We start from the raw sequence: 13,255 nt of genomic DNA, 5'->3' as shown, positions 1-13,255 counted from the left end.
TTACATTATGAGGTGGAGCACAATGATAAGTAATTTTTATATGTGTCCACACACAAATATTCTGGATTGTTCATAAAGTCTTTTCATTGTTGTCAATGCATCCTCATTCAGCTTTTCACCTTGGAATATGGTTTGCCTTAGTCTTAATGGAAGAGAACGGGAATATGCTAAAGCTATATATATTACAATGAATGCATCAGTACTTATAGTATTTCTATTACTGTAATTATAAGCAATTGTATTCTCTTGTGTATATTATACTAGTAGTACCAGGTATGTGCTATTTGCTACCTGATTTAGGCATGGTCAATGGAAGAAGGCATACATGTTAAGCTTCAGATGATACTGTAAGATGTGCTAAAGCTTGCCATTTTATAGTCAGATGATTGCTAATTTATTGATCTGCACTCAAAAAATTTGCCCAATGCTCTTGGCACCAAGTAGCACTCTGTGGCTGGTTCCATGATAGGATAGTCCTGGTCTGATTAAGCCTTTTTTCCCCCTATTATTTCACAAGGCTTAATGTTTTTTGTTTTCAATTACTAGTGTAGGATTTGTTCCATTCTAACCCATATGCGACGGTCACATAATGCAGTTTTCAAGCTGTTGTGTGCCAGGGGCTGTTTCATGCATTGACTCAACTGTGCTCTCTCAATTCAAATTGATGTCACTGACACTTATGAGAAGAATAGTATGGAAAACTTTGTATCAGTTGAAAGAGAGAGAAATGGTATTTGATATGAGATTTAGATCATTCTTGAGTTATTATGTGGCATCACATAATATAAATATTTGCATATTAAATACCGGTACGCATTAACATTTATGAATGTGTGTATTCATATTGCTTGTTTAGAAGACACCACTTATGAAAATATAGTCTTTGAATGGGAAGACAGTCAACATTTTTAAAATTTTCATAATGCATGTTTTCCAATGATATATATAACTTCTAAGTTATAATGTTTACTGATGTGAAGAAATATGTGAATGGAGACTGATAGATAGCTGCAGATAAGCACAGTCTAACTCACAAACCTATGAATGGTACTACAGTTAAGTATGTATGCGTACAGTATTGTTTGAGCTCACACAGAGGAAAATATATTCCATTAGCTGTAAACTTCAAAGTGACAGAAAGTGAGGCAAGGGACTGTAGAATGTTATGTCAGAGTTCACATACAGCTAGGCTATAAAAAACTGACGTCATTGTCCAAGTCATTTTTGCTATGGATTATCCCATAGATTAGTGATTGCTGCATTTGCACGAACTTCGGGATATCCCGTAGATCGGCAGATATGGTTAAGCATTTTGGTGAATGTTGTGACACTTCAGTAGGACTCGTCACCACAAGTTTTCTTCCATTTGTTTCATATCTACAGAACGTAGCAAGTCAATTTGATAGGTAGTTATTAAAGATATATGCATTTCATTCTAGGACCTGCAGACTGGACAGATGTGTGTACTGTTTATGCCAGTTAGCTGCCTGTTGTTTTATGTCTTTTTGGAATGTTCTTCCAGGACAACATGATTAACTACATTGAAAATGATTTCATGGTATGTGCTTTAATGTGACTGTGCTGTTATTGGCATTGTTAAAACAGGTTTTTAATTGAAATGACAAATGTTTTGTCGTACAGTTTCCAGTTTTGTGCCTGTAGATTGTGATGTAGAAACAGGGTTATTGTTTGCAGTTTACCAAGTACCTCATTGATGTTTACTCACCTTGATTCTCAACGTGTGACTGTATGACAGAGTTCCATCTTGTTGGATTAGCTAGAACGAATGGTCAATAGGCATGTATCAATTGGTGCAACCTGACCTGGATACAGCCAGCTTTTATTTGAATCTTTTGAGCTGACAATCTCTTTGGTTGTTTTGATTATTTAATTGTAACAATCTGCCCTAAATCAGTAATGCCAGTTGCATACCAAGTTTGTAATAGAATACATCATGTGAAGTAGAAATTTGATCATGACTGCATGTTCTCTGTCTGTAGACCCCAGGTCCTTGTTCAGTATTCAGATTAATGGAGTCAATTGTTTTACTGGCAGAACATTTAGGATCTGCCGTTTTGATGTGGGGATAAACTGTTTTGAAGAAAGAATCCTCACTTCTCCACCACCAGTCCAAATCATCCGTTGTGAACTCAATGATTGACACCTACTGCACCCACAGCCTTTATAATTGTTACAGCTCAAAAAGCTTATTTGAGATAGGTTTGAGTGGGTGAATTAAATACAAATGCCTCTGAAGTTAAATGACTATTTTAGTGGGTACATACATGTTGAATATACAACCAGCCACAGAGATGTGAAAAATAACATAAGGCCGAAACCCAGTTGTCGCTAACCTTTCTTCGCAGCCGTCCAGTATGTACCGGTACATTTGATGTTTTAGGGTTTCATATTTGTCGTCAAATATGTGTGCTCATATTTTCTTAATGGTTGTGCCCACAGCAGCCAGAATTGATTTGGCACTATCCTTTCTGGAACAGGAGAGGATGCAGTTTGTATCATATACATGTAGTACATATGTGAACAAATAAATATTTATGTTTATGTCAACAAATGCATTTATGACTATTTTGTGGGTTTTCATTCTGGACTGCAAAAGTGTCATGGTGTTACGTATACTCATTATATATGTACAAAATAGGTAGTTGGTTTCTGATTCCAGTTGAAATTGGCAAGCAGACTTCATTTAATGATTTTATGTGCAGCAAACGCATTATTATCCGAAGTGCAATTGCCCCAGAAATGCATGTGATGGGGTGATTATGCATTTGTTGTACTGTCTTGTAAAATAGTACATGTATGTGATTACATGCACTTTTTTGTTGTTGAAAGTTTTCACAAAGTGTATGTTTTACTTTCCCTGTGACATAGGTTTTCCCTCTTTGCGAGATGTTCGTTGCAGTTTGTGTGCAAGGAGTGTGCTCCATCGTATAAAAGATGTCTATATCACTTGGTAACAGTTCAGCCATTCCATTTATATTACATGCACATTAGTATACACACACACACACACACACACACACACAGACTCACATGATTGTATATACACCGTACATGTGTCATCAATAGTAGAACAGAATTCCAGCAATTTATCATGCTGTCAATACCAACAGTTTATTTATTGACAGCATAATAAAATTCTGGATTTCTGTTCTACTATTGATGATATATGTATTTGAACTGACCAACACATGGACTCCAAATTACTTAACATATATAACATATACATGTATGTATACATATATATATATGTGTGTGTGTGTGTGTGTGTGTGTGTGATAAAAACCGAAAATGGCATTAAAATGCTTCATCCTGGAGAGGAGATGCATGTATGAAGCTTTTTAATGCCATTTTGGGTATCTATGCAATATATATATATATATATATATATACACATATATATATATATATATATATATATATAAATGTATATATATATATACATCTATATACAGTCAACCTTGCTCAAGTTGAATCTAGTACATATTTGGACTGAAGAAATAGCTTCAACTTGAAGAAAATTGAACTTATGACGGCTTAAAATCAATAGAATATAAAGAGAAGAGGACTTGAAAAGGCCTTTGACTTATGCAAGGTTGACTGCAAGTACAAATGTAAGTATGAGTACTAGTACAATATATCCATATGTACACAAAACATATCGTTGCTGGGGTGACAAAACCTTGTATCTCAACTTTTGGTGAAAATGACTTTCTTTGATTAATGGCCAGATAATCAGTTCAGTAATGTCCTGTCCAAATCCTAGCTGTCTTGCCCCCAAAATGAAGCCATCACAGCATGTCATATGAAAGGCTATCCCATTTGATATAGTGCTTTGGCTGCCATGTTTTGTTTTGTTTTTTGCTCTCCTGAACATTTCACATTTTGTAGATATGAGGTCTTGTCGTCCCACGATGATAAACTGAAGCATGAGCAGCAGTCACCTTCTGCACAGCACTGATTTGATACTCCCTTGGATTAAATATTGGTGCCACTACAGTTGTATAATACTCTTCAGTGGAAATTTTCTAGTGACTGGTGTATTTTCTTGCACTTGGTCAAGTTAAAGATTTTTTTTCTTGCAGTCAGTCAGGTGAAGATGAATTTTGCCTTTTTAAAATTTGCCAGCTGCTGAAACAGTGAAAGACAGTATAAATTTACTTAAGTGACAAAGTCTGGTACACTGTAGCAAGAAATTAACACATCTTTTTCTTGTACACATGACGTTGCATGACATGTGTACAAAAACTTGGAAGCATGAAATATCCCACATTTATGAAATGGAAAATGGTGTGTAAACCAAATAAAAGTGTTGCATCCCTGAGTAGATTTACTTAAAGAAGATTCAACAATCTTGATTCCTTTATCGCACACACAAATAAAGAGTGTCTCTAAGATGTATGTCTAACTTGACATTTTTATTGAGAAAAAACAAGGAACAAACACAAATGCAAGCATGATAAGATAAAACATGAATTGACTTTCTCTAGCTGGGAGAGCATGCTTTCTTGCATGTTGGATTTTAACCGATTGTAAACTTTTGGGGAAAGCGATGATGTAACCATAGGGTTCTACTGCCCAGAAAAATGTACACATCCTGCTCCTTAGTCAAGCAAATATGAGAACAGATAAAAAGAACTCAAATATCTGTGGAAATTTGACATATTTTGTCCAATAGAGTTACATGTGTGTCTCTCACTTGCAATCTGGAACATTGAAATCAAATTACTTAGCACATGCTTTGCTTGTACACAAGATGATTGTGAATACAAAATTACTCAGTATGCTTAACAAGTACACTATAAAATAAATGAAAAACAAATACTAAATGAGTAATAGGCATCTGTTGATGCTTTGTACGAGTGCTATTCTTGAGATACAAAACAACTTAAGGACACACAGTACATGTACTAAAAATGTTAACTATGTACAAGGGAAAAACCCCAACAATGTTGAAAAACCAACAATATCGAATAACTCAAAAATGCCTATATCCACATTTAAGATTCAAAATTTTGCATACAAATATTTCACTTGCGATACTTGTCCATTTTGGAGCAACCTCAGTCAGCAAATCTGTTGCATAAGCTACAAACTTGTAGATACGGTACGTGTGAATGCACACTCTTTGGAATTTCCATAAAAACCACTTCATCGCTGCTACGCAAAGACATTCAATAATATGTATGCTTGATGTACATCCTTAACATTACCAAACAGCTCTGAAAGATAATGAAATTAAAATGTCAAAAACAAAACGGAAAAACAGACTCATTTTAATATATGCTTTCATTGGTGGTGCCTATTTCACAGTAAAATGATACATGTACCTTCCATCAAATGCTTTTGTGGAGGTGTCTTTTTTTCTTTGTTTTTTTTTTGTTTGTTTTTTGTTTTTTGCACTAGCTAACAAGTCTATAAAGATTACCAACTTTTGCTTTCCAAACAAGTTTAGAGACTTATTGTACTGCTTTTGCAATATCTCAATACTCTTCAAGCATGTTGAACAGTACTCTAGAAATGTAAGTTGGACATGCTGTAACTGTTTTTTGATTAACAATATGTCTCACTGCGAAATGCAGGTATTCTCACAAACATGAATAATTAACTTTGAAAAGTAGTACAACACAAAACATTTTCTATCCTTGTTTCTTTTCACATCTACCTTCTCTTTTAAGTAAAAAACAAACAAACAAAAAACCCAAAGAAGACAAATATGTCATCAAAAGATGTATTCTTTGGCTGCTTTCTCTTCGTATTATTCTTCATCTTCCTCTGCTCTTGTAAGGATTGGCATCCAAACTCAACCTCAACCTTGGTGGCATCATTCTGAACTCAAGATGAAGTAATGATTGTCATTATCATGACAAGGGGGTCAAACATGAATCATACTAATACTATGATCACCACTGCTTTTCATCTTGGCCATAGTATACAATGGGAAACTAACATTGCTTTTGTATCTTGTTTTTGAGAATTAGTTAAATTTCAACGAGATAAAGAAGGAATGGTAGGAACATTCTGGCACATTTCGCAGGTAATACTCTGAAAACAAGTGAGTCAATACTAAACAACATATCAGCTCCACAAGGTATCTCCCACTGGGCAGCCACTTTAAACATCAAATGGGCCTTCATAATACAAAATAACATATGAAGGGACTAAATGCTTCTATTTTACAATACAAAACACATTATATGATACAGAGGAGATACAAAATAACAAGAACACAAGTCTAGCACTATCGTGTAATACTACATGACATTAAAAAAAAAAAAAAAAATCACTGTCATGTTACAATAGGCTACATGTCGTGGCTTGCAGTACACTATACCACAACCACTATTTGCTCACTTTTGACAACCAAAAACTTCAGACATTCAAAGAGATGTCAAAGTAACGGAAATACACACAATCACGCAACATTTCCTGTGAATTATCTCTCAAAAGACTGTTGACAAAATTTACAATGAGCATGAGATAAAGTAGCTTTTATAGCAATTACATAATCACTGCAAGGTGATAATGCTTCGGTCTTATCCTTCCATCAATGTTCCCTGTTGAGATTGTCTAACATGTAGGCCTATAGACTCTCATTCTTGCTCTGTATTCAGTATCTGACGACAAAAACAACACTTAATGCCTGTTTTGCCTCAAGATCTATGGTTGTATCAAAAACACAAAACATGCATGATCTTATATCCCCTTACAACATTGGGGGGATATGAAGACACTTTGTCTATGGCTTTTCCCCAAAAGTTTGACCATAGATTCATTGGACCCTCTGTATAATTACCTCTACATACACAGCTTTTATATGTGCAGGAAGTATGCAAATATCAACAGATCACAGTATTTTTTTTTTTTTCGTTTCCTCACAATCTCACCTCACTGTCACCACTGAAGAGTGGTGTTACTAGTAGTTCAATGTTTCACTAATCAAACACCCAGTAACACATTTTTCCCCATATCACCTACATCTTCTACTGTTATTGTACATATGTACGCCTATTTACAAGATTACTTGATGTACATGTGTACGTTTTTTTTTTTCAAGCTTCAACAAGTTAAAAAATGCCCACAATCACATGATGTAAAATTCTACACTTTGAACGTGAAATACATTGCATGGAATCAGCAAACCAGCCTCTGAAGGCTCAAGTTTTGTAGTATAAATGAACCATATAAGAATTTGTGAGGTGCCTAATGAAACATTTCCGACAAAAAATGAAATAGATTTCCATATCTTTTTCTTGTATTAAAATCAAGACACAGATGCCTATCTACATACATGCTTCAGTCATGAATGTGACTCGACAGGGGCAATTTTAAACAGAAATGATAGTCAACCTCAAAACAGAAATAACAACATAATCTTACCATCACCCCCCCCCCCCCCCCATGAAACTGCCATTACATTCCTCATGCCTGTTGATTGGGAGCAAACTTTTCAAATCGCACCTGTGACAGATTCATCAAATACAGATTTTCATAACATCATCTGCAAGGTTAATACTACCCTCTGATTTGAAGAAGTCTACTTATGAACATATTTACAGTACACCCCCTTGCTTAAACATATGGACTGGATGTGAACACACATTGACAAAATGACATTGTTTTCAGGCGACTAATAATAATGCCAGTATTCTGCAAGAGGTGCTATTATACTGAGGATGACTGAGTGCACTCAAACATTAAAAGAATAACAAAGCAGTCTCTATCACAAGGCATGAACAATGCTGCATCTATATACATTACTGGACAAGAAAGCAGACTGTTTTGGCCCATAGCACAACACCAAATTGTTGTAGAGAGTTTCCAACATTTCCTTGATGGATCTTATCAACTCTTGCTTGCACTGTATGTAGAGATCAATTCAATTCTTGAAAACCAGTTGATGTAAGTATTAAGTGTCTCTCCTGTTTTGGCAAGAATGCAGTCAAAGGACGTGAAGTCTCACAATGCGGCCATTGAGGGGTCTGTTGTTTCTTTCTTTGACAGCACGATTGGCTTCTGCAGAGGTAGTGAAGACGATTTTTGCCTCTCCAGTAGCCTTGCCTGTTGCCTCATTGGTGTTCACCTTAACTGCTCCTGGCACTATGCTGAACCCCTTGAAAAATTCCAATATTGAATCAACAGTGATGGTCAAAGGCAGATTTGTAGCACTGATTACACAACCCTTCTGTTTTTCAAAGCTGATGGGTCTTGCAGGTGATTCCTTTGGAGTGGTGGCTGGAGGAGATTTCTGCTTATTTTCAGCCTTTTCCTCTCTCGACTTTGGTTCTTTAGCTGAAGGTTTAGAATCTCCTCCCTTATCAGAGGCATCATCTTTCCGTGAAGAATCAGACCTGGCTGTTGACTTTTGGGGATCATCATGCTTTCTGCTATGTTCTTGGCCATGCCGATCTTGGCCATGGTGATCTGAGCCAACAGAAGGTCCTGGACGCTCAACTTGTGGACGATCACTTCTGTCAGGTGGACCTTCCATAGGTGGCCGAAATTGGGGACCAGAGTGGGGTCCTCGCAGGTCGAAAGGTGGACCTCTAGGACCTGGAAAAGGACGATTTCCATGGAAACCTCGAGGTCCAAAATGCCCACGGGGCCCTGGAGGTCCTCGGGGTCCAAAGAGCGGATTAGGGCCACGTGGTGGCAATTGTTGGTCTCTAGGTCTCCCCATCCTAGTGTTCTGTTGCAACTCTCCTCCTTCTTCTAGGGCCCTGATCATCATCATCTTTGAACACACATTGACTTGAACACTTCGATTATTCAGAGGTTGAAGTCTTCTTTCTTCTGCCATCATTGCCTGATGTCTGTCAGTAAATTCAACAAAGCAGTGCCCATTTGGCTTGCCACCTGCATTCACCATTATATGAATTCCCCCTGGCACAATTCGAAGCCCTGAGAGGAAGTGGGCAATGTCAGGCCAGCGAGCACTGTATGCAACATTGCGCAGATGGGTGCAAACATATGACTCATCAGGAGCATTAATATCAAGTTTTTCAGGGGTCTGCACTCTGTGCTCCTCCCTCTCTCTGGACCTGGGACCATGCTGCTCCCCTGGTCTGCCACCTTGGCCCTCCTGAGATGAAAACTGCATATCAGTTGCACCTCTGCGATGTCCTTCTGGCTCAGAATCCATTCTTTCAGTATCTCTCCTGTCATCTGGTCTGAGATCTGCATCACCAGGGCCATGTCGCATTCGGTTTGGTGATTGTCTCTCTCTGCCCCTTCCAGGCGGTTCAGGATGGCGACCATGAAAAGGAAAGCTGTCACGCCCTTCCTGTGGAGGAAACTGCATCCTCCCAGATTCATTCCTGCGACCATCCCCAAATGAAGCACGTTCTCTAAAAGGCTCAGCCTCCATCATTTCTTGTTCAGGAGCCATGCGTCTGTCATTGCTTGGAAAACCATGTCTGTCAAAAGGGCTACCGTCTCTCCTGTCCACTGGACCAGAACCCATTCGTCCATCTGGTGCTCCTCTTTCAGGAGCATTAAACAAAGTACGATGATGATCATCCCTAGGGCCTCTATTCTGTCTGTCCCTCGCAGCTTCAGGGTGTTCCAAGAGTGCCTTTCTTTGGCGACCTGAATTATCTTCATCCTCTCTACGTCTCTTGTCCATGAAGTTTCCTCGTTTCTCCATGTCCATGTCAGGTCTGCCTTCCAGTGGGCTAGTGTGCCTGTTATCCATAGGGCCACCAAATCTGTTTTCCATTGGCATTGGACCACGATCACCAAGCAGGCCAGGTCTTCCTCTGTGTTCATCATGGGGGTCACCAATCACTATCATGCGATCTCTCTTAGCATCATACACACTTGCCCTATTGTCCCTTGAATCTCTAGGCATATCATCCCTTCTGTCTTCCCTAGGTCTCCACGGTTCTCCACGTCTGTCATCCATTAAGCCACGTCTGTTTTCAGCAGGTTCAATAGGCATGTCTTCAGGTGGTCTGTCTTGTGCATCTCCTAAGAGCCCTCTGTGTCGATCACTCATAAATTCACGTCTGTTCTCCATTTCTTTTCGCAGCCATTCTTGCTGGTTTCTGTCAAACATTGCCTGGCTATCACGATTGCCCCTATTGGCTGGATCTGGCTCTCGTCCTGGAGTAAATCTATGGCTAGTATCGTCAGCATGTCTTCTGCCTTCACTGATAAAGTCTCTATCATCTCTTCCCCTTGCATGATCTGAGCTTTTCTCTGCAAATGATTGACCATGACCAATATCTCTCCTTTCATGACCAAACTCCATGGCACTTCTTTCAATTGGATGGTCTGGTGTTTTGAGAAGACCATGTCCTTTTTCACCTTCCTCTGGTACAATAGGATCTTGCACTGGCCGTGGAAGCAGTGATTTTGAGTTATCTTTTCTGGAATCTTCAGGCCATGAACCTCGTTCTTGTGAGTGGGAGTCGCCACGATCTTTATAACTTTCTGATCTAGATGAAGGTTTTGAAAGAGATGAAGGTTTTGAAAGAGATGCATCCCTTGAATCTCTTTTCTCAATGTTGTTATCCTTCTTGGCAGAATTGTTTCTTGAAGGGCTCTGGCCTCTCCTTCCTGACCGTGTGGAAGAATCCCTATCTCTTGAATCCTTTCTTGAAGGGCTGGATCCTCTCCTACTTGAGCCATTCCTTCCTGGTGAACTGCGACTACTTCTGCTAGATGGGCTTCTACCTCTTCTGCCAGGGCTACGCCCTCTTCTGCTATGAGGACTACTCCCTTTGCGTCTGTCTGGACTCCTTCGCCCAGGAGAGCGTCTCTCCCCTTTCTTTTTGATATCATTTCTCTTGGCTTCAAAGCTTTCTCTAGATATGATCCTTATACTTACAGATCTCCTTCCAAGATACCGGCCACTCTTTTGACAAGCTTTCTGTGCGTTGTCAGAATCAATGAAGTCGACATAAGCTGTGACACTTCCAGATGTATCCTTAGCCTGTTCAATGGCAATGCCATTGGGCTTAATTTCTAGCCCACCGAAGAAACTCTCAATATCTAGTGACTGCATAAGGGACGGCACACCTTTCACTTCAACAGCTGTGTTTTCTGATCGTAATGGTGACCTACTACGATTTCTTCGTTCTGTCTCTTTGCTTTTTGTTTGCTTGTCATCTCTCTCCCACCTTCCTTCACTGCATGCTCTCACATCAATATATCGCTTGCCTATTAGCTGTTTATCCCTCCTGAAGGCTTCCTCAAGATCTTGAGAACTTTGTACTTTCACATTTGCTGCACAATTGGGGTTACCTCGCGAGTCTGGAACAAACTGTATTCCCCCAGGCAAGATGTTGATACCACGTAAAAACTCTTTGATGTCATTTTCTGTGCAATGGAATGGCAGACCACTTAGGTTAATAGCCAGAAAAGGACTGGAAGACTGAAGATTGCTGGGAGGTTTGGGTTCTTGTACAGTACCTATGGCATAATTCAAAGCTGTTGATTTCTGCGGATCTGTCAGAGTTGGGAGAAGTGCTTCAATAGAAGAGGGAGGAAGTTTAGACACTTTCTCGAGGGCCTCTGCAACAGATGGTTTCAGCCTTCGACTGTCAAAATCTAAAGAAACTTCCTGGGAACTGCTAAATGGAGGCATAGAATATTCATTTGATCTCGCATCACCTCCCGCATCATAGGGCATTCTTGAGTCATACCTTCCATAATGTGAGCCATCGACACCTGTCCTGGGTATGTTCGGATAGCCATCTGGAGGTACGTTCATCCGTCTTTCTGCATGTGATCTCTGGTTGAGGTACTCATCTTCTCCTCTGCGAGAGGCATGCACAAAGTCTTCACGGCCAAAAGGCTCTGGCTCAGTTGACTTGCTTCCATAACTGACGTCACCTTGAGCCTGCCGTGAAAGGGTGGTCTTGGAAGAGTCATCAGCTACCCAATACTGATCTCCACGGCCATGTGGCTCTGAAAATCTTGTCCCTCGTGAAGCCTTGTCATATCGCATGTGGAAACCGGGTGATGATTCATCAGAGGTTTGTTGTCGATAGGTATCTACTGGAGGCTGACGTTCATCAAATGGTTGTCGTGGATAATTACCTTGTTTAGGAGTACGATCATCTTCATCAGCAGTTGCCTGCATGCGGGAATAATCAAGTAAACCTGAAGGCCCGCCTGGTGGATATGATGTTGAAATACCTTCCATTGGATCATCAAGCATGCCTGCTGAATCTCTGCCGGTAGGCTTTGACATTCCTGGCGTTCCAAGAAGACTTCTTGGCTGATCTCTTTGGTAAGGTGCACCATGATCAGAAGGCCATGGGTCACGTGAATTGGCAAATGGCTCGGATTGATATCTCCGTTCACTTCGATACTCGGCCGACTTTTGCTCATCAGGATTGATACGGTGTTGTCTATTTTCAAAACGAGGAACATCTCTTTCAAATCCGAAATCCCTGCTGGGGACTTGCCTTGCTTGTCCACCATCTGACCTTTCTGGCATGCTCATCTTTCCACTAGATTCCATGAACTGACCTGCGGTGTGAGCCCGTCCAAAAGAATCTCTATCAGCTCCTTCACGGTATCTTTCTGCATCACTTGGGTAAACGTCACCTTTATACATGCTGGAAGAGGACTGGCCAGAGCCTGTCATTCGGTCTGTGAGATTAGGTGGATAGGCTGAGTCATATCCTTGCCCAGCAGGAGAGGGATCTCGAAAAGCATCACTCCCACTACGGTGCCCGTCTGGTGGATAGTCACTTGGTCCCCTGCGTTGATCGTACATTGGGTGATAATTCTGATAGTTTTGACTTTGAGAACTCAGAACATTCCCCTCTCTGGAATGAACATCTGGTTGAGAAGTGGGTAGGGTCATCTCAGTTGAAGTGTTTGGAGCGAATGGGTCAGGCTTTCGAGACTGTGCCGTGGCGCGACTCTCTGCGATGACTTCCTGCATCTCGGCCTTGCTGCTGAGAAGTAGCATGATGCGACTGCCGCACAATGGCTGCTTCTGTCTCTGCATTGCCTTTCGAGCATCATCATCAGTAGTAAACGCAATGAAGACATCACCTTCTTCACCACCAATGATATGAACGCCACCATCGGGGATGGAAAGGCCCTCAAAGTGTTGTCGAATATCTTTAGCGGTCGCCGACCACGGCAACCCTTGCAACCGGAGTATAATCATGGTTGACTTACTATACCTGAAAGTACAGAAAATACAGAGACGAGAAAGGGGAAGATTAGCTGGATTTCGTTTTTTGTTTTCATTTTGCAACGCTGGGGTGGATCC

At 40.2% G+C, this 13,255-nt stretch overlaps 1 protein-coding gene across 1 annotated transcript; it reads right to left on the bottom strand.

The window, feature by feature from the left end:
• Window positions 1-6,730: 6,730 nt before the first annotated feature.
• On the bottom strand, window positions 6,731-13,150 carry LOC139744911 (uncharacterized). The gene has a single exon (XM_071655327.1). It carries the CDS (start codon window positions 13,148-13,150, stop codon window positions 7,961-7,963), a length of 5,190 nt encoding a protein of 1,729 aa, XP_071511428.1. The 3' UTR covers window positions 6,731-7,960.
• Between the last annotated feature and the right edge of the window lie 105 nt (window positions 13,151-13,255).

Source organism: Diadema antillarum, unplaced genomic scaffold (genome assembly GCF_040938485.1).
Source record: "Diadema antillarum isolate AM-2024a unplaced genomic scaffold, OU_Dant_1.0 seq00001221_RagTag, whole genome shotgun sequence".
In the NCBI taxonomy this organism is placed as follows: Eukaryota; Metazoa; Echinodermata; class Echinoidea; order Diadematoida; family Diadematidae; genus Diadema; species Diadema antillarum.
The sequence above is the reverse complement of the archived record's forward strand: the minus strand, read 5'-3'. Positions and strand labels throughout refer to the sequence as shown.